This window comes from Arachis hypogaea, chromosome 1, assembly GCF_003086295.3.
Source record: "Arachis hypogaea cultivar Tifrunner chromosome 1, arahy.Tifrunner.gnm2.J5K5, whole genome shotgun sequence".
Classification (NCBI taxonomy): Eukaryota; Viridiplantae; Streptophyta; class Magnoliopsida; order Fabales; family Fabaceae; genus Arachis; species Arachis hypogaea.
Window position 1 is genome coordinate 95,194,986 of NC_092036.1, and position 23,675 is coordinate 95,218,660.

Sequence of the window (23,675 nt, forward strand, 5' to 3'; positions counted from 1 at the left end):
TAGGACAAGGTGATGCTACTTCTACTGTAATATCAAGTTCTGTTGTAAGTTGTAACCTAGTCAATCGAAAAAATGGCTTTTTTTGTTCAGTTTTGTTGAAATCCTAAAACCATAAAAGAATGCATCTCCATTTTACAACTACTTTCACTTCTCCATGTTTGTATTTTTATCCTTTCAAATATGGCAATGCCTAAGACTAAGAAGCAATAATAAACTGCAAAACTAACATCAGTGTTACATTTATATCTCATGGTTTTGCTTAAGAAGCAAGTACAAGCCATTTAAAACATCAAGAACCACTTAAGTATAAACGACTAAAACCAGAGTTCTATAACATATAGCTAACTAGTTTAACCCTCCTGGATGAACAGCATTCTTATTCTGATTCATCTCTAAGAGAGAAACCAATTCAACAAACGAAAATCCTTAAAAGAACACTGAAATCCACATTAAACCCTTGAATATGGAGTTCCACTAATTTAATAACTGAGGCAATTCCATTCAATAACTGAGCACAAACTTTTCTCATTCTTCCTCCGATTCTGATTCAGCATTCCGAAGCCAATCAATGAATGGTTGAGCATTCTTCCATACCTGAGAGTCCTTCTTATCACCCTTCAGTCCCTTTGAATACCAATGCATGACGTGCTCTTCCTCCACCAAATCAACATCATAGAGGGCTTTCGGAATAAGTGCAACCTCATTCAACTCATTGCTACCTTTCTTGTAACAGAACTCCTCAGCAGCATTGAGCAATAACAGCTGCGATCCCTCGTCATCTCCAGCAACTGCACCAGCAAGGTGATTCTTCCTCTTGGTAGCTTCTTTTCCAAACACTTTTTCGACGCCATCAAATAATCCTTCAAGAAGTGCATTCATCTTCTCCTGAGCAGATACAGGAAATGCAGCAATATGTGACTGCAATTCCTTCGCTGCAACACCTTTCTTCAAATATGCTTTCACTTCCCTGACCACAGTTGCATAGTTCACAGTGTCACCATTCTCAGAACCCTTGCATATCAGAGCATATCAGAATCAATATTCAAGATCATTAACATTCCTAAATCACAGTAATGACTAATGACTAATAACAACAATTGAAGAAGCAAGATGAAAATTTATAGATTAACTAACCAATTAAAAGTTTAAAACAACAATTACAGTTAAAAAAATAAAAATAAATAAACTTCTAAAGAGAGCAGAGATTGTAGTATCGTTGTGAAAAATCCAACTCGACCAGGCTTAGTCAAAGGGGAAGATGATAAAAAAGTGTTTCATTTTGAATGCAAAGATGCACCAAATTCATGTCAAATTGTGTTAAAGGTAAATAATGTTTGACTTTGAAGGGTTATTGGTAAAATTTACTGAACTGCTCAAACATGAAGCAGTTGTAGAAGGAAAAAATAAAAAAAAAATCATAAGAAAACAAGACAAACTCATCAAGGAAGATGGCTTTCTTATATACATATATACAGGAATAAAAAAAATAATCACAAAAGGCAAAACAAAAACAATTGACAAAATAGTGTTAAACTATTTCATTGTATGCATTGGAACAAAAACTAAGTTGCTAATAGTAAACATTATTCATCCCAGAATACAACCCTCATGAGTCATGACCATACACCATATTGGCCACAGTATCACTTCCATCGCTTGAACATGCCATGCTTACAACGCTTGCCGAATTTGGCATGCTTAAATTTCCCATGCTTAAACTTTCCATGAACAGCTGGCCTTTTCCATGCTCTCGTATATCTCAAATGCTTTATAAGGCAAACCTTTACCGAAAAACAAAGTAATAAGGGAATTGTATGTTTCGGTGTCAATCTCACCACCGGCCTCCTGTATCTTCTTAAAGCAGCAAAATGAGACCTCCAACTTCTTAACATTGGCCAAATATTGAATCACCCGATTACATGAAACAGACAAGAAAGCTCCAGTACTGGTAGAATCACCAACCATCTCATCAAACAATGATTGTATTCCATCAAAGTCCCTACGTTGGTTAAGAGAATCAAACAAGATAACATAACACTCATCACTAGATGAATATCAAGGTTGCCGCTTTGCCCACCTAAACAAACTCAAACATGCATCACTATCACTAATGATCTTCAAGGATTGAACAATGTGAGTCATGTTAGGCACAAACTGGAGCTTGTCCAACTGTGTCTCCAACTCTGGCCCCCATTTCCACCTCTTCACAACCTCAACTATTTTTGCCACAGCTGCAGCATTTACAGAGGGCTTCTTGACCTCACCCACCACCACATGATCATCAATCCCAGGCTCCACGGACCTTATACCCTTACCCTTGTAAAGAATACTACCCGATTCATCCAAGTACTCAATTTCCTCAGTCCATTCCTTATGCCCACCAGCATTATGGCAGTAGCATCTGATTGAACTAAACTGCTCAATAAAGTTCAAATCTTTGTAGAAACCTGCGATTCTCCAAACCGAAGTGAATGCGGTTATAGAGGTACAAGATATTAACTTTTGCTCAAAAGGTACCGGGCAAATGAAGGAGCGAGAGCCAGAGAGATTGTGGGTGAGTTTGCAAAGATTTGTAATGGAAGAGAGCAATTTGCAGTGACGGATCATTGAATAATCTTCTTCAAAATAATCTTCCACAGGTTCCCCAGTTCATTTCAGGTCCAACATTAGTAGCCTGTAAGGAAAGTAAGAATTTAACAGGAAGAGAAAACAAAAAAAAAAGGGATGCAGAAGAACGACGACAGTTCAACTAAAAATAGTTTAGAGCAAGTACAGGTTTATAGGAATTGAGCATCAACAAAAATTAGCAGCCAAAACACAATAACAATTTGCAAAATTCAACTTATAGCAGAGGCAGCAAGAACACCAACGCAATGATCAATAAAAGGCTATGCATGGATTGGATTATATAAAATCGAATCATAATCAAATTAAAACCAATTTTCTGGTCCAAAAAATTTAAGAGATAACTTTTTTCTTTTAGGAAGAAAAGGGTAGCAAGTCACAAAGTATTGCAGAATCATATTGTTATGAACCCTTTCATTTATCAAATATATGCATCAGAATTACTCTACTCAGATTTTGCTTCTGTTTTCATAACTAGAACATTGGAATAAGCAAACAGAAGAATCTAAATGAAGTTAGAAGCCCCAGTCCATGAAATCACACCAGACTCCCAATTATAATATTGAGTAAAATTAACAATTCATTATCTAAGGAAGTTCCAAAATGATTTTCAGATTCCAAAATCCCATACTTCTTCCTTTTGTATTTCTCAACAATGTTAATAATCCAATCAAGCTGAACATCACATGAATTAGCACAAAAATCACAAAGCCGCATTGTTTCCCCCTATAGATATAAAGTTATGATCAAAAGCAAAGGGAGCATATCAAGTAAGAACAAGGAACAATAACAGGGCTCATAGGTCCAGAAACAAAAGAAAAACAACAGAACCAGCTCCATTGAAGGTAATAGTGGGATAAAGTATTTCATATGCAAACTATTTCACATAGAAGACATATTGTAAAGTTTGTTATCTATTCACCCTAATCCTAATCAGTAGATCAGATGACAATAACTTCAAGTTTCATTGACATGAGAAACAAAACATAAACAGAGAGAGCAAAACATAACTTATACAGAAACTTATACGAAAACTTGAGAAAGATCAAATAATCATTCAACAAGCTAGGCAAAGATCAAATAATCAGTCAACAACCCTGATAATCAGTAACAAATTCAACTCTGATGACTTTTAGCAAAGAAAAAAAATTAAACTCGGTGATTATTCAGCAACACAGCAACAAATTCAAGATTCAAAATTGATTACCAATTCAACATCATCTCAAAATACAGGGAAAAGGGAATCTGGGAAAGGGAGAATAGGGGAAGTGATGATGCATGGACTTACCAAGGGCTACTGGGTGACGAAGAGGACCCGACCCCAGAAAAGGACGAGCGACGAAGCAAGTGATGACCCTACAACGGTCCACGATCCATGGTGACTCGCGACGGTGATTACTTGAAACCAGAAGACGACGAGTGATGGCGATCCGATGAGTGCTTCTGTCGCCGGCGAGGAGGAGTGCAGGGAAGGTAGCGAGACGTTGAAACGCCGGCGATGACCTCGATTGCGAGATCAGAGAGAAGAGAGGGAGAGATCTTGCGTGCGACGCACAGTGAGACAGATGAGAGAGATCGAGCAGAGAGAGATCGAGCATAGAGAGATAGAGAGAGAGGATAGGAAGAGGAGAGAAGAAGATGAAGAATACTGAAACCTTCAGAGGCATGAACTAGAGGGTTTATGACCCAGATAAAGAATAATTTTAGTTTTTTGTTTTTTTAATATGTTTAAGTTTAACTCAGATGAAGAATAATTTTGATTTTTTTGTTTTTTTAAGAGTTAAGTCTCAATGTAGTCCCTAAAGTTGCACTCGAGTCTTATAGTAGTCCTTGAAGTTAAAAGTTTTCCATATTCGTCCCTGAAATTGTATTTCGGGACTCAAACTTGTCCTTCCGGCAATTTTTGGCCACCTAGCGTTACCAGAAAGCTAAGTTGGCAGCCTTCGTGACACGTGGGCATTACAATGGCTAGCTGATGTGGCAGAGTAAACTCTCTCGAATCAATTTGGCCCCTCAATTCAACTTAAAACCCTAATCCCCAAATTTGAAGCCCGCAGTGCTCACTCTTTCTGATAGCTAGATTCCTCTATAATGCTCTATAGAGTGAACTCAAAATTTTAAACATGGATTCATCATTCATCTGAAGCATGTAATCAGCATCTACAAGTTGCTTAATTATTCAATGCAATTTCTCTTAGATCCGCATGGATCCAGTTAGAGTTGGAGAATATATGCAGCTACACTAGCTAGTGCTAAAATAATCGATACAGGATATGCTTCATTATTATGCGATCATAACAGCTTTTGTTATTTGGTTAACCTCATACAAATATGACATGTCAAAAATGTCAAGACAAATGCACCATGTATGATAGTTTAGGATAACATTGTTTTAGGTAACTTTTTGAACAAAGATTCATAAAGTTAGTTGTGTATTGAGTCTTATAGTTTTCTGCTAATCATAATTTGGGTGTTTCAGTTACATGGTTGGAGATAGGGCCAGAAATATTCTGTTGCTCTCTTAATATGTAAGCTATTGAATTCATAGCTATGGATAGCTTTTGATCAAACTATATCCCTCTTCTTACACACATACTAAGTGTAACTCTCCTTTTGTGATCATTTTTCTCTCTTTAATGTCTTTCCATTTTATTTTAGACTAAGGTTTAAAGTTGTAAAACATATTGTTACATTATCAAAAATACATTAGAAATTAAACATATTGTAATGACTGAATATCATCTATGATTTCATAAATCAATTGAAGATGAATACAAAAGCTAAGTCATACGGGAGTCTATCTATCTATATACTCACACTAACAGAATTGGTTAACAGATTTTGGACTCTATGGGATACTCCATAAAATAATAGAGTATAAGTTAATAACATGACAAAGTAATATAATTTCTTCAAGGCTAAATCAAACAAGCATACCAGTGATGTTGCTTTCAGTAATTCTCACAAACCTACAAGCAAAAATGTGCAAATTCTTCGAAAAACCTTGGCAGCAAGTAACAATAGAATGCATCATAATAAACAAGGCGATATCAAACTCTCAACATATATCTCCGAAGCTACACGGCCGCCGAATTTCTCGATGTAGACAACAAACTTCTGCTCCATGTCCAACCACAGCTCCAATAGTATCTCATCATCTTAGTCGGAAATACAAATCGCCCTCGTAGCGCGCGGAACATTGACATCGAATCCAAGGAATTTAGGATAATATATCAAATCAGGTACACACAATAGCTTAGTCTAATACTGCAATTCCACAATCCTTCATGATCCAAACATCAATGAAATGGCTACAGCATGAGAGAACACATAAACTGTTTTTGAAGACCTCTAATGTCAATTCAAACTCATCACTATTGTTACCTCCGAAATCAGGAAGCGAAATTCGTCGATACGACTCCAATGCCAAATCGAGAGAAACAATGAACCGATTCTTATCCAACCAATTAAGCATGCCACTCACGAATCTTCCAGGACAACACGCAGTGCTGCTGAGAGGAATGTGTTGAATCCTTCTCCATGAATCAGATCCCAAAGTATGAACCCTAGAGTCGAACCCCGAGGTAACGACGGAGAAGCATTGATCTTCCAACGACGACAAGTTTCTGAACTTTCCGATGGACGGATTCCAGAGAAGGAGATTTTTGGAAACGGTTAAGAGACGGAGAGAGAGGATAGGAAGAGGAGAGAAGAAGATGAAGAATACTGAAACCTTCAGAGGCGTGATCGAGAGGGTTTCTAAACACAGATGAAGAATAATTTTGGTTTTTTATTTTTTTAATATGTTTAACACAGATGAAGAATAATTTTGAATTTTTATTTTTTGAATTTTTTTTATTATTTTAATTATTTGAAACTATAAAATTAGGATTAATTGAATTCTAAAATTTAATTAATTTAAAAGGGTATTTTTGTCTAATCAAATAAAAGAATGATGTTTAAGACTTTTTATAAAATTAAATAAAAAATATTTTTTATTTTAATTTAATTAAAAAGGTGTATTAATAAAAGTGGTAATATAATATATTATTAAAAAAATTAAATGCTGATATAAAAAATAAATTTCACATAGCTTGTTATTACTTATCCGTATTTTAAATATATCGGTACGTATGAATTTATTACCGTACCGTAACAATCACAAAAAATTATAGTCCGATTTGGACTCAAATTCAAGCAACGAATAAATCAGATTCTAGATATTATGTGGGTCAATTTTTTTTTAAAGGACGTAGTACATTGGTAGATAGATTTTATGGTTAAAAAAATTCAAAAATTCTAAAAACCCAAATCAGTGGGTTAGAATTATAGATTTAAAAAAAATTAAATTAAGATATGTATATCTGAAAGTTTGATTTGTAACGTATATATAACTTGTGAGCCAATTTCAAAAGGCAAACTTTATCTTCTTCAACTCACCTTCTATTTCTTCTTTTCTCCTGATTCATTTTGTTCCATTTAACTTTTATCAATATAAACTAGTGTTGAGAAAAGTAAGTGAGTGTCCCTAATTTAAAAAAAATGGAAGATAGAGTTATGTTACAATTATAAAATTATATAAAAAAAGATTAGATCTTGTTACAAACACATAAGAGAATGAGATTTATATACGATAATTCATGTGATGTTATTGTTTCTTTTACATTATCATTTGAAGAACTAAAAGGTGTTATGTATGAGAGGATAAATCCTTATTTATTGAAAACGATATCAGATATCAGGTATTTTGTATCGGCATCTTGTATCAATCTTTGGTGAATTTGTTCTTTTTAAACGAAGTATGTCACCGACGATGCAAGCATGTAAGAAATGTTTTCAGTCTATGAAACTCGATCACATGTATCATTTATCGAGCTGTACATTGAGTTCGAACAATGTACAGCCGATTAAAATATCGAATGGAGAGATTACAACAGTAACAGCGAAGATGAGTTCAAAAGCAAATACAATATTATTGATCCAAATGAAGGCGACGATGAAGTTGATGACACTATAAAGGTAGATGTGGCAGAGGTGATAAATGTATTAGCAAACCAGCATTTGTTTAAAGAGTTCTCTTTCATGCGCACGTTGGATTTGAAAGCTATGCATACACTAGAACTTTCTTGATATCTGAATGTAGGTATATAATTTAGAGTAGCATACGGTAGCTTTATAAAATAGAAATAGTTAAGTTTGGTATAAAATAGTACGATCATTATTAGATTTTTTATACAATTAGTGATGACTAATTACATTTGTAGAATAAAATAAAATGATATTAGATATTTAGTATAAATATTATAATTATTTTGTACGTGTAATTTTTTAATTTTCTTATATTTAAAATATATATATTATATATGTATTTTCATAATTAAAATTTTAAAATTTTAAATTATGAATATATATTATATATTTTTATAGAGTAAAATAATAATTAGATCCTCGAAAAATATTGATTTTTGACTAATTAGTCTTTGAAAAAAAATATCAATTAGGTCTTTCAAGACAGCAAATAATGGACATGTATGTCCTTCTGTCAATGAATAGTGCGAAACGAAATAAAATTATCTATTTATTTCATTATTTACAATGGTACATGTCTCGTTAATCTCACGTGAGCATGAAAACAATGTAATTTTGGGTAGTAAAACAATTATTATTTTTTTAATTTTCATATACATTTTATCAGTTGCTCTCTATTTATCATAAATTCTATTAAAATAAGTGAAGTTTCACTCTAAAAGTTATTATCTACATAATTATCTTTCATAAATAGACACGTCAAAGTAATTAACAGTACGTATAATAAACATCTTCGACCTTTAAATTTTAGTTAATGAATTGATAGAAGGATATCATGTATCTATAATTTACTAATATAAAAGATCAAATTAATACTTTTTTAAGACTAATTAATCTGAAATTAAAATTTTCAGAGAACTAATTATCACTTTATTCTTTTATATATATGTATTTATAATATATAATAGGACACTATATATAAAAATATTTTTATATTTCTACATACTGTAGTATATTTATAATTCATACGTTTAAATAAATATATAATATAAGTATATGCTATATATATTTATATATTTTCATATTTCTACATACCATAGTATATTTATATATTTATACGTTTAGATAAATATATAAATATGTAACATAAGTATATACTATATATTTATATTTTTTTACACACTATATATTTATATATTATATAAATATATAAGTATATTAGAAAACTATATATTGATCTTATGTATTATAAATATATTTACTTTAATTATTATATATATACGTACTCTTTAAATTTATATTATGGTGTTGTTGTGATGGCAGAATTTTTTGTTGTGGCAGATGATGAATTCGTCGTGGAAATAGAATTTAGTTCTTAAAAGGATGTGATTGCGAGAGTCAAATATTATGCTATCCGACGAGATGTAGACTACTGGATAATGTATGAGTTGAAATCTCAAGCTTTTTATTATATAAAGGTTGATGAGATGAGAATGGTACAGAGAATGAAGGGAATGCAAGTGAGAGAAATCAATGTTCGAAGAAGAGAAGAAAGAGAGGATCTCTGCATCCCACAAGAAGTTGCGTGCGCGACACGTGTTGTTGACTACAATACGGAGAGTTCGATTTGAGGAATAATTTTTTTCTGTTAGGTTTTTTTTGATTTAATATTGTCTATCGATTCGTCTTTTGCATAAATCTAAGACTTAGTTTTTTGGAGATATTCGCGTTTATCCAATCTTAAAAATTTAAATTTGGTCGTTTGATTGATTCAAATTTGACTCTCCAATTTAAATCAATACCTATCCTTTATTCGATTTGTATAAATCGAATTCTCTGATTTGTTGAGTTGTCTTCACACCCCTAAACAACACTTAAACTCTAATAATAATGAATAACACCATTATTTTTTTAATATGAAAATTAAAAAGCGACGCTCTCTCCCCTATGATCACGACAGGCATGCAAATATTCAAATTCAAATTACCTATATATTTCAATCTACAAATAGAAATCAGAAAAAAAAAAAAGTTAGCATCACAATAAACACTTCTTTTTCTCTTAGATAATTGAAGAACTTTTACTCTCAAAAAATACATACACCAGAATACTTACTTCAAGCATAAAACTAGAATTTAAGACTTCGAAATTATTATTATTAGTCCAAATTTTAAAACTAAAACTTAAAAGTTATATTGTAGTTTGAACAAATAAAATAAAACAAAAAAGAGAAAGTTCGCTAATACATGCATCAATGTAAGATTTTTATTTATTAACTAATAACATAAATTTATTAAAAAATTATGGAAAAGTATAAGGAACCAAAAGTTTATCAGTCAAAAATTAAACAAAACTACATTAATTTATATCAATAATTAATTAATTTTAAATTTTTTAAATTCAAAATTTAAAAAATTTTAAATTGATTAAGTAAACCTAATTAAAACCTATAAAAACTTTCCTCTTTTTTCTCACATTAATCTATCCACTTCTAACAATCACAAATTCGAAAAATATATAAAAGAACATCCATTTAATATGAAAAAGAAACATTCTAATACTTAGTAGAAGAAACATTCATATATATTAACTCGTAAAAATTTTGAATTCATCCAAAAGTATTTAGCTGGGTTTTGGCTGATATGGTTTTGGTTCCTAGTTTTACTCAAAAATTATATATGTATGTGTATCAATTGTTGAGTCCTATTTCACCTAACTCCTTTAAAAAAAAATCTATATTGACCGCTGTTTTTTAAGGTAGTTGATCTGGACCTACAAGAGAACCCCATTGCATCTTTTAATTATAAGGATAAAAATTGTAAAATTAATGCAAGAAAGTCAAAGCAAAGAACACTTATATGAGTTCCCATCCATCCATATTAAAGAATGCCGTATTCCTCAAAACCTCTTTGATATTGTCATGATTTATGGATGTTTGTTTTAAGCATATAAAACTCTAACAATTGTGAGGCTTGTCACCTCACATGAATCAATTCAGATTAATAAGTGGGTAGTTAATATAACTTGCGTAAACCTATGCTCTGGGTAGAGTCTAATTTCTTCCTATTAATAGATTAAGATGGAACGAACCGAATTTTATTTTGTTGGTCAAAAATTGATTTATTATCTTGTGATGATAAATATAATTAATAATCTCCTATTATACTTATTTTTTAATTGTTAAATCTTGCAAAAATCAAATCATTATGCAAGAAGAAAATTGTTGCACATTTTCAAGCTAAAAAAAAAATTCCCTTCAATGTCAAGAGATACAATTATTGAATATGCAAGCAGCTAGTTTGATAAAATAAAAAAAAGTTTTTACCATTGAAAAAAGTAATCAAAATCTTATATATGAAAAATTCACTTAATGAAAAAGGCAAACAATTGTAGCATCATTATTTGTCCACATACACACAGCCATCATTTCTTGTTACTTGATTATGTTCTTATTTCTTTTTTATCTAAATTTAAACTTAGCTTGCATTGAAAAATACTAAAAGCAAAGTGCATACAAAGTCATTAAATATTTTATTTGAGAGTTTGATTTCGAAAGTATACTCAAATTAGAGTATATTTAGTTCTTTTTATCTAAGTTAAATTTACACTTAAAAAGTTATTAAACTTTGGATACTTTAAATGTGTTATAAAAGTAGATTTCTTGGAATTAATAATTGTATTTTTTTTATTATAATAAAAATTCTACTATTATTATGGTAGAAATTGGACATATGTATATTATATTTTATAGTCAAACTAAAATATATTATGGTATTACTCTTTTTCATTTTTAAATTCTGCAATTTCTATTTTTGTTATGTTCTGTTGTTCTGCTACTGCAGAATGAGATAAAAACAAAAATAATATTTTAATTTTAATATACTGCATAATCTATTTTATTAAGTATTAAAAGTGATTCTTTAATTTAACTATATTCTCAACTCACTTAAAAATCTTTAGTTATCTATAAAATAATGTATATAATATAATTTTGTCTTTTTGATCATAAATAAATTTTATTGTGTATATAGGCACGCAACATATTTATTCCTTTGTGGATTGAAGCTAAGAGTCTTATATATATTATGTATGTGTGTGTAGTCATGATCAGTGTGGTAGTTTCCGATCCCCGGAAGGAATCACGATGATAGGTATAATAAATGATGGTGAAGATGATATATGTTTGTATGTACGTGCTGCATATCATATATTCATATGCCCCCACAAAACTGCATTCATTCAATTCGTGACAAACCATATATATATCATGCATCTATTGCCTGATAAATATACTCATATAACACTAGAGATGAATAATTATATTTATAATATGTTTTCTTATTTTTTTTCTTTTAAAAAATAACAAGAATTAAATTATAGATCTTTTAGATATAAAAATGTTGATATTATGTTATAATATTATGTTTTTTAAAAATTTAAATTAATAAATAAAAAAACAAATGAATATATATATATATATATATATATATAATAGAATTATTTTTATTATAAATTTTTTTATATAGTATAAAAAATAAAATTATTATTTTCTCTTATATCTAATTAATTACTTTTGATACTAAAATAGAAAATATACAAAAATATCGGTATTTCAGTAATGTTTAACTTTAATTTTAATTATTATAAAAAATATACATAATTAAAATCAACCGTTAAAAATTACTGAAACATGAATGTATTAATATATTTGAAAACTTTTCTATAATATTATTCTATATAAATAGTTAAATTTAAAAATTATATAATCGCTTAAAAAAAGCTAAATAAGATGTAACATTTCATGATCTGATAGATATGTACCCCCCTTCCTCAAATCTTGTGAGAGATCGGAGAGAGAGAAGGGGGGCCATGAAGAGTTCTGGCATTGAGGGGAAATAGTGTCATGTAGCAGAAAGGAAATGGCCCCCCCTTGCCAATTTTGAAAAGTACCATAATCTTGGACTCACTTTGTATTAAAGACACAAATTACGTTATCATTTCTATGATGTCCCCATCAGCGACAGTCTTGACACATTTTACAGGAGTGATTTCTAAACCGCATACGTAGCCCACTTTCTCATCATATAAATTACATACAATTGCAATCATATTAATTATATTAATTTGGGATCATAGAAAAGTCTATTCAATATTGCATGTTTCGGATAAAATCTTAGTAGCTAGAAAAAGGTTTTATTTATTCTATATATATATATATATATATATATATATATATATATATATATATATATGTCGTCTGAATTGGGATATTTTTTTCTCTTTAATTTGGCTTGTTGGGTATGTACTTACTAATAGTAGCTAGTGAGTATAGCAACCAATTATTTGTTACCCTTATCAATGATGCAATCATATATATGACTCCACGTCCATTTATTTGTCATATCATTCTTTTCATTTACACACAACCATACACAAAACACATGATGCTAATTGGTTTAGGTCATAATCCAGCACTTGCAATTTGCAAATCAATATGTGTGTCAGGTAATTAAATTTATTTGATTTATCTCACCTCCTTCATCCATTTCCTTCAATCAACTCGGACACAAGTTTCGTACCTTTCAAGGATCTTTTTAATTTGGAGGATAGAAAAATCTTCAGACACTTTTAAATGTTTTCAAAATAAATAAAAAAATTGCTCTCTAATAATTAATTTATACCACATAAATTAAAGTAAGTTTATTATAAATATTCATTAATAACTTGTTATTAAATTGATAGATCCATACAAGAATTATAATTTGTAGTAAAAGTATCTAATAATTTTTTAATAACCTTTCTGCCGGTTATTGAAGACCAAAATAACTAGGATTTAATATTTCCTTATTACATATGTTAAAAGCCATATATATACGACAGACGAAATTATTTTTGTTGGTCGAATAAGCTAGGTATGAAGAATAAATTTGTTAGTTTGTTAAGTATTAGTTAATTTTTTATTATCAAAATTATTTTATTAACCGTCACTTTTTGAAAAATTTAGTATTTAAAATTTAGAGTTTAAAATTTAAATTTAAAGTATAAAACTTATGATAAAAAATTAAAAAATTAATTAATGTTAACTAAAATATAATTAATTTTTTAGTTAAATTAATTGATTATAATATAAATACAAGTATACAACACACATACATATATATATTGACTATATTATTATTATAGTAGATAATTAATTATAGTAATTATGAAATTTTAACAATATTTAGGTCCAGTTTGAGTAAATAACTTAAATAAGTTTTTTTAAAAAAAGGCCTAACGTATAACGACTTTTACTAATAGTCGCTTATAAATAAGTTATTTTGTGTTTGAATTTTTAGTTATAAAAGTACTTATTTTAAAGTTGTAGCTTTTGAATAAATAACTCAAGAATTTGTTATAACTAATTATAAAAATAATAGCAAGCTATATAAAAATAAAATCACATGTGAAAATAATAAAATTAAAATTGAGATTTCATATCACACAAAATATTAAATATAAATTTAATAATAAAAATAGAATAGTAAAATGATAAAAAAAATAACTGAAAAAATATATGAAATAGGTGATTCAGATGGAATATTGTTTTAAAATGGTGTTGGAAGGTCAATACTTTCAGCAGATGAATCATTACGTGAAAATGATGGTGGAGGGCCAATACTTCCAACAGATGAAACATTGCGTGAAAATGATGGTGGAAGGTCAGTGTTTCTAACAGATGGAACCTTGCGTGAAAATGGTGATGGTGTGAGAATGGTAGTGGAGAGCCAATATTTTCAGTAGAAATATGAAACATTTTCACAGAGCCATAAATAAAAGTAAATTTTTTTATTTTAAAGTCAATATTTTTTAGGAAAATAATAGATTAACTTATTGAGAAGAAAAAGTTATATATTTTTACTTCTTTAAAAAGTTATGAATTAACTTTTTAAAAAAATAAAAGTATTTTTTAAATGGTAACAAACGTGCATATCCTAACTTTTCATAATTCAAAAATTAAAAAAAATAAATAACTTCTGCTGTTCTCAAACATACTCTTAATAAATATTGTCAAAATTAAAGTAATATTTTTTAATATTTAAAAACAATTTAGTTGTATAACCATCTTATTGTAGACTCTACTTATATATATAACTCAAGTTTGATTGAGTTATTTAATATAAAATAATATTATATAGTTAATAAAATTTATTATTTTTAATTAATATTTAATTATTATTTTAAATTTTAATTTTTAATAATATAAAACTAAAATATTAACTAAATATTGACTAATATTAATAAAAAATATTATCCTAATATTTTCTAATGTATATATGTAAAGGAAATCATTATGCCATGTTTTTCTCTTTTTATTACTTGTATTATGAAGATCCAGAAGATATATGTATGTACATACACACTTGTTGATGCTACGCGTCAGCTTGCATGCATAATTTCGCAATTCTGAGTAATGTTTGGAAACTTTCAAATGTACTAATACATCGCTATTTCAGTAACTTTTAATTGTTAATTTTAATTAGAAAAATATATATAATATATAATTAAAATTTAATAATTAAAATTATTAAAATATCGATATATTTAAAATACTAGTCAACCGATATACTTAAAAATTTTCATGTTTAAACGATATGATTACTTACATTTTGGTCCGACCTAAATTTTACGCACTTGCATAATGTCACTTAGCTTATTAGAGCAATGTTAGGGGCCAGCAATTTTTGTAACTGTTAGCCATTAATTAGCCATCAATAATGATTTGATGGTGTGAGATTGGTACGAAATTTCATCCAATGACTCACCTTTCTCGGTTGGTTACATGTTGGCCAAAATTTAATAAAACTGCTGCCCTAGACTTTTCCTATTATATATAAGTCTAGACCTGAAAAATAATGAAGAAAAGAAAACTAGGGAGTGGCCGCCTCGCTCATATTATATTGTATTATTAATATAAAATAAAGAAAAATTATTCTCATTATGATTGAAGCTGTCCATTTATGGCAGAGACAGCATTGAATGATTTTTGGCAACGCTAAGGTTATGAACAACGGTGTTGTCAACTTGTCGTGCAACCTCTTTCTTTTTCACCTATTATTAACCTTACCCAAAACCTCGAGCAAGAAATATATATGGAAAGAAAGTCTCGAACTCAGAGTTAGTTAATGAGTGAAAAAAACAACACATACATACAGAGTGCAATCAATAATGTTGTTGCAAATTGCAATGGTTAAAAAAAAACTGTGTGTAGAGATAAGGTTTTGTCATAAGTATGGGGTCAGCGCAGTAGCATTCCACACACTCCTTTTTATATTTTGTCCTTTTAACTAGTCTTATTTGTCTCTCATCAATTCACGTGAATGTCTTACTATACCAAATGCTTCACTTAAATTAATCACTTTTTATATATCTTTTTATAAAAAATAATTTAGTGAACCAAAAAGAAAGACATATTCTCTTAGATTTTTTATTTGTCATACTATTTACAAATTCACATATATTACTAGCTATTTATAATATTAAATTAAACAAAAGAGTAACTTAGTGCTTAGGCTCTTTATTTTAAATTCGTATCACCAATCAAGAGAAAAAAAAAATCATTCAAAAACATCTTTACTGAATTAAAGCGTGTATATATAAACATATACTAAATGAAATCTTAAATATATATAACTGTGTGACTTTAAAATTATAAGTTTAAATTGTAAATGGGCTATTGACATATCATTATTATATTAGGTTGCCTAAATTATATTTTTTAGAAGCAACTCTTGTCTGAATTTCATGTTAGCTAGAAATATTTGTACTGTACACCGGCTTTAATTTTTCCTTTATATATATGTCATGCAAAAAAAAAAATTCCATAATTCACCTTTGCATGGTTACACATTTATTTTATTTTCATAAAAAGGTGGGAAAGAAAAAAAAAGATACAACGTGGTGTGCGTATAATAATAATAATAATAATAATAATAATAATAATAATAATAATAATAATAATAATAATAATAATAATAATAATAATAATAATAATAATAATAATAATAGAGAAAGTCTAGGAGTCAACACTTTTATTAAAATTTGACCAGTACTTAATTAATAAAAGAAAAATGAATAATTTTATATTATTAGATATAATTTTATACCATTAAAAATACGAATTATGCTACACATGCTAAAAAATAAATACACATTAAAAATAAATTAAATCACACATGTATTTGTATACAAATACATTAGTGACTTATTTTAGTGGCTAATTTTGATGTACAACAACAACAAAGCCTTGTCCCACTAGTGGGGTCGGTTACATGAATCATCATTGTGTTCTGTCATATATCATGTCTATAGAGAAACCATTTACATGTAGATCTCGTTTGACCACCTTATGGATGGTCTTCTTAGGTCTTCCTCTGCTTTTCACCCCTTGTCCATCTTCCATCTCATCCACCCTCCTGACTAGGTGTTCTATCAGTCTTCTTCTCACATGTCCAAACCACCTGAGACGCGATTCAACCATCTTTTTCATAATGGGTGCTACTCCAACTCTCTTCCTTATATGTTGGTTCCTTATTTTATCCAATCGCGTATGACCACTCATCGATCTCAACATCTTCATCTCTGTCACACTCAACTTATGTTCGTGCTTCTTTTTGACTACCCAACACTTCATACCATAAAGCATAGTCGGTCTTATAGCAGTGCAATTGAATTTACTTTAAGTTTTAAAGGCACTTTTTTATCGCATATAAAACCAGATGCACTCCGCCATTTTAACCAACCTGCTTGAATTCTATGATTTACATCCTGTTCAATCTCTCCATTATCCTGTACTAATTTTAATATACAAATAACATTTTTATAAAAATACTAATAATGATTAATTGATACCTACAAATCACTAAACCTGCTGATCCTAATACTCCTCATAATAATAATAATAATAATAATAATAATAATATCCATATTAGTTATGATTAAAGAGGATTGGTGTTTTTTGTGGGCGAGGATATAAGTTAGATATATAATAGGATGGTTGTTTATATATATTAGGTCTCCTTTAGCCTTGTATCCTCTCTGCTGGTTGCTCTTGTATGTATTTCATGAATAATTAATTAGTGGACAAAAGGGAAGAACGTATCACTTGCACCCTTTCTCTCATCCTTCTTGTCTCTCTCTTTCTTTATGCATATGCGTCCATCATACCTTCTTCTTCTTCTTCTTCTCTCATGATGCCTACTACTACCACTACTCTTCTTGATCTCAATCAAGATCTAACTCTAAGCCATGATGATGACCAAGAACACCAGCAACAACAACAACAACAACAACCCTCTTCTCTTTCATTTCCAATCCTCCTCAACCCCCTACCTCATCAAAAGGTATATATGTGGCTTTCATGATATCTGTTTGTTTTATTTGAAATGATGATGATCGTCTTGATTGTTTTGAATTTAGGTTGAGAAGATTGATGATGCTAATTGTAGTAGTGGATCACGGGATCATTCAGAAAAACCTAATCACGGCAGTGGAATCATCAAGCTGATTTGGAAGAATAAGAAACGAGATGAGGCAGAAGCAGAAGAAGAAGAAGAAGAAGTGATCCCAAAGTGGATGCCTTCCAAGATGAGGATGATGCGCAAGATGATGGTATCCGATCATCATCATCGACAACAACAGGAACAAGAGATTCCTATTATTGGAACTGACGATGACAACAACAATCACAACAGTAATACCACTGCTCCTACTGTTAGGGTTTGCTCTGATTGTCACACCACTAAGACTCCTCTCTGGAGAAGTGGACCAAGAGGCCCCAAGGTACTTTAATTTCCCTAATATCTACTAATTCATTTCATTAATTAACTCAATTAAGTTGAAATTTTATGTGAATTGGTGCAGTCACTTTGCAATGCGTGCGGTATACGACAAAGAAAGGCGAGGCGTGCCGCCATGGCTGCTGCGGCGGCAAATGGAACCACACTGGCGGCGGCTGAGGTAAACAAGTTTGGTAGAAGCAAAGAGAAGCAGCTCAAGTCCAAAACTGGCAGTAGCGAGTTGATGAAAAAGAAGCGCAATAAGCTTGGAGCTGCTGGGAGAGGGAAGCAATCTCATCATCGTCATCGTCATCATCATCATGATTATTGTTTCGAGGATTTGAGATTAAGCTTATTAAGCAAGAATTTGGCTGTTCATCAAGTATTCCCTCAGGACGAGAAAGAAGCTGCGATCCTTCTCATGGCCTTATCCTATGGTCTTCTTCTTGGATGAATAATTACTATAATAATTAGGGTTTTCGATCATATTGCAATGCCATCTTAATTAATTACAATTATATACATATCATCATAATTGACTATTGTGAGGTGAATGTTTTGTGTTTGTACGGCAACATGATATTATATATGCTATCTTATGTTATGAAATCAATTATGTTTAGTTTATTTAATTTGTTAGAAAAATATTAGTGATAATGGGGAAACTATTGGAATTGAAGAAGAATAAGGACAATGAATTCTCCATCTCTTGTCTTCAACATATTTCATTAATTAATGACTTCTATGTTGTAATAACCCTAACCTCTTGATGATTAGATAAACATTCAATTAGCTTATTAAGCTAGATGGAAGGCCTTCAAGTATTATTCAAATTCCTTCTTCTTTAATTTGGAGTCTCGTTTAATTTTATTCCCGTGTGCTACACAGTCGGTTCCCTGTATTATGATGATGACAGTGATGATTCTATAGAGCTATATGTTATATATATTTCACATGCACATGCACATGCAGTTTTGCATATTTAAATAATGGGGTAATTTATATAGCTGCAAACTAATGTTGATGTTATCAATTTTCTCTTCTTATTTATATTTGTGTAAAGACATACACTTGAGGGTTAAACAAATTCTTATTGTACCCAAGGTATAGTGGTTTAATTAATATTATTGTTATGGGATGTAGTTATGCAAACATTTAAATAACGAGTATATTATGTATATGCTAAAATAGTCATCAAAATCAATTATTAGTATAAAATATATATTAAAAATAAGTTATATAATATGTGTATTTATTGATAAAATATATAATTTTAATAGTTAATTTTAATATATAAATAATATTTTTAAAAAATTTAAAAATTTCATCCAATCATAGAAAGCCTCACTAGCTAGCTTGGAAGTTGGAACCGTTGAGCTGTATCTATTGTTAGTTTATTACCCATGACTAGGGACCAATGTTTCCTTCAATGTACCTAGTGGGACCAAAATTGCAAAATATAAAAAGGAAAAAAAATTATATTTACCTTTTTATTTTTGAATCACTTGTATAAAATATGTCTGACTTGTAGACACTTTGATAGATAATATAACTAATTTAAAATTTTAATATTTAAACAAAAATCGAACTCTAATACTCGGTCAAAGAAAGATGAATCTATTTTATTTAAGGGATAAGTATTGTTTTAGTCTCTAATGTTTAGGGTTAAAATTGAAGCCATCCCTAACCTAATTTTTTATTTAGAATCGTTCTTAACATTTTATTTCGTATTAAAATTGTCCTTTTAACTTTTTACGGACAAAAAATATCCTTTATCATCACTAGCACTTTTACCATCATCAGCACTTCCCTTTCTGCACCACCACCACCTCCCTTATTCTCATCAGGTACTAATACTGAGAATCAGAATCAAATTTAGAAGCATAAACAACATCAAATTCAACAAAATCAAATTCAACATCATCAAATTCAGAATCAACAACATCAATTCAACAATAAAATCAACACACAAAATTAGAATCAAAAGCAGAATCAGAAACAGAAATAAAACAAAAACAAATGCAGAAACAGAAGAATAAGCAGATGTAGAAGCCAAAGCAGAAGAAAAAGCAGATACAGAAACAAAATCGGAAGCAGAAGCAAAACAGAAACAAAGCAAAAGCAAAAACAAACACAGACACAAAAGCAGAAGAAGAAGCAGATGCATCCGGCAGTGGCAGCCGCGACTGGGCAGATCGGCGGTGGTAGGAACCCAGCTCAGCCTCGGATCCCTCTCTCTCTCCTTCGCGCGTCGCCCTCCTCGCGTCGGGCTCCCCTTCCCGACAACGCACTCTACGGCGGGAGAAGCATGCATGAACGGCGGCGACGCCTTCCTCTATTCGCGATTCTGCTGGCGGCAGCTCATGGGCGGACCGGCGACGTCTTCCTCTGTTCGCGGTTCTGCTGGCAGCGGCTATGGCAGCGACCTCCTCCCCTCCACCGACGCTCTCTCTCTTTCTCGGATCTTCTCTCTCGCTGACTCGTGTTCGGTGGTGAAGGACCCAAAGGTGGCGACGACAACACTGGAATTCGCGACGACAGCGCTGGGATGCCGGGACTCCCCCTTCTCCTTTTCCTTCGATCTTCCCCCCGAGTCATTTCCCCTTTTCTTTCTCCCCTCTCCCCTTACGTCCTTTTTTTTTAATTTTATAATTTTTTATTAGAATAGGGGTAATTTAGTAATAAAATAAAAAAAATTATTAAAAAGAACGATTTTAATACGAAAAAAAACATTAAGAATTATTCTAAATAAAAAATTACATTGGAACAGTTTCGATTCTAACCCTAAACGTTAAGGACCAAAACAATGTTTATCCCTTTATTTAACAAGTAATATTTAAATGATATTGTTGAGTGAAAAGAGAAAAACCATTCAATATTGTTGAGTTGAATGGGAAAAATAATTCCAAATGAAAAAAGTGATGAAAATCCAAGCAAGTGAATTTCAGAACTTATACTAAAAGGTTAGTTTTGTATCAAATCCCTTGGACTGCAATAATAATAATTAGGTTTAACAAACGATTGTATTGTAGAAATGTTTCTAAGTGGATCAAATCTAATTGGAAAAGTAACCCAAAGTTTCTGCCACCTTATTTATTAGGCTTCCTATATATAGATATCAGAGATTTTAACTTGAGAGACAGAAAAGATGAATAGATGAGCAAAGTAAAGAATGTGATTGGAGCATTGTTTTGGGGTTTGATTGATTGAGATTTGTGAGACAGAAGAGAAGATGAGTGAGCAACAGCCACAGGAAGTTACTACATTGCTCATGAGGCGCTGCAAGGTTGTTTGGCGCCTTCTCCTTCTCTTCAATTTCGCCCTTGGAGGTTTCTTAATTTCTTCTTTTTCTTAATTACATTCTATTTCATCCTTTTACTGCCGTATATTATAACCCATGTTTACTTAGCTTCTCATATATTCTCACTCACGAATTCTTTGCCTTCTTATGCTTTCATGCCTTGCATGTGTTTGATATATTGACAAACACAACTTTTGTCACATTCTTCAATTTTTTTACTTGTGTGTTTTACCCCCAACTTGCACCTGCTTCATCCTAACCTTGATCGCCAAATTAATGTTTTCATTTCATAATTTCATTCATCATGTGATGGAAAATTCTCAACCTATATTAGTTTGGCCTTAACTCTTTATGATGTTGAACTAGCATGAGATTATATCCTGTTCCAAATAAAAGAACATAAGCATAATTCATTGCAACAGTTAATGTTCTGAAAATTATTTAGATGGATGTCTTAATTTTATGACTAACATCTCGCTTTAGTTCATGGATCACATTCTGCTTTGTTGCTCCATGATATGTATTCCCGGCAGCTTATATATTCGCCGGAGTGCAATTGCGAGAGTTGAAGGAGAATCGTGGAAGGAAATCACATAGATTGCACAAGGGTAGAGCAAGTTCTGAAGTCCCTCGGGATCCTATCACAGCTTCAGTGGATTGGAATTACGACGATCTGCTGATCCCTGCCACGACGCCTGTGGCAGCGCGCAATCCTCTCCTTGAGGAACAACAACGTGAAGTGCTCCTGTGGATGCTGCAAGAGAAAAGAAAAATGAAACCTAAGGACCGGGCAGAGAAGAAACAAATCGATGAGGAAAAGGCCATTCTCAAAAGGTTCCTGCGTGCAAAGTCCATACCAAAGTTTTAGTGTTTCAAGGCCAGTTCTATTACATGACCATACTAACAAACTAGCATTTTATAAACTCTGGTTTGTTTTTGGCAATCAAGTACATTTTATGGCATTGCTCTTCCAATAACTTTTATGTTTGGTGATGACTCATGCCTTGTATAATTACCTACCACCCTCAGCATTTGGGTGTTATGTAGATTCATTGTTTACCCCATTGAATGAACACATACACACACCGTGTGATTGGTTATAAAATTAATTTAAAAGGAAAAATAAACGATCAAGATCCTCCCCTTTTCAAATGAACAGGAAAAGATCATGATCACATCTTTTATTGAATAGGATATTCTGCTCTTCATTTGTAGCGTATGTGGAGGATATAAATGTTGAAGTGTATGTATATAACATGCCTCTACCCCGTTCACAAGGAATATGCGAGAATATTATCCCGTTTCTTCTTCAAAAGCAACCTTCATTTACAATGAGAACCACTATGTCCTTCTAGCTGTGCACTGAGTACTCAAGTTTTGTTCTCCTAACATGTGATATCTCTTGGTTGTGTTGTGTGTGACTCTGAATGAGTGAGGTACTGGCAATTGTGATGAGTAAATTCTTCTATACTGAAAATCAACGTGGGAGAAAGAGCCACGTAATGGCAAATGAAGACATAAGAAAGGATAGTGATATTAACAGCAGAATCTGACTGGGCATGTGCATATTTGTGGCGAACTTATCACGGGAGAAATACTCAACACATCAAACTTCCAAGTGGGTCACTGTGTACAGCCGAAATGCCTTTTTCTTCTACTCAATAACTTAACCGTTAACATCTAGCAAGAGTTAGGCAGCATTCGCAAGAGAGGCTTACTTAGAGACAGAAACTAAACTAAATCCCTGTATTATGTTTGTTGTAAAGTATATAGAACTGAGTTATACCTCAATATCTTGTTTGGTAGGAGTATGTGTAATAATGAGGTGAGGATTAGGGGTAAAATGGAGGTAAGGTTGGAAAGATAAGGATGCTTAAAGGAGTAAAATAAAAATTAGAAAAGTT

General features: G+C 31.0%; 2 protein-coding genes and 1 long non-coding RNA gene across 3 annotated transcripts; 2 read left to right on the forward strand and 1 right to left on the reverse strand.

Annotated features, from left to right (window-relative positions):
- Nucleotides 1-210: 210 nt before the first annotated feature.
- On the reverse strand, nt 211-4,317 carry LOC112697214 (eukaryotic translation initiation factor 5). The gene is made up of 3 exons (XM_025750309.3): nt 3,914-4,317; nt 1,605-2,674; nt 211-1,011 (listed from the first exon to the last, which is right to left on the reverse strand). Exons 2-3 carry the CDS (start codon nt 1,608-1,610, stop codon nt 526-528), a joined length of 492 nt encoding a protein of 163 aa, XP_025606094.1. The 5' UTR covers nt 1,611-2,674; nt 3,914-4,317; the 3' UTR covers nt 211-525.
- A 13,335-nt stretch (nt 4,318-17,652) lies between these two features.
- Nucleotides 17,653-19,083, forward strand: LOC112697227 (uncharacterized). Its single transcript, XM_025750319.2, has 3 exons — nt 17,653-18,035; nt 18,112-18,474; nt 18,556-19,083. Exons 1-3 carry the CDS (start codon nt 17,883-17,885, stop codon nt 18,922-18,924), a joined length of 885 nt encoding a protein of 294 aa, XP_025606104.1. The 5' UTR covers nt 17,653-17,882; the 3' UTR covers nt 18,925-19,083.
- A 2,249-nt stretch (nt 19,084-21,332) lies between these two features.
- LOC112697236 (uncharacterized) lies at nt 21,333-22,876 on the forward strand. The gene is made up of 3 exons (XR_011864192.1): nt 21,333-21,433; nt 21,571-21,799; nt 22,305-22,876. It is a non-coding gene; the product is annotated as an uncharacterized lncRNA (long non-coding RNA).
- The last annotated feature ends 799 nt before the right edge of the window (nt 22,877-23,675 follow it).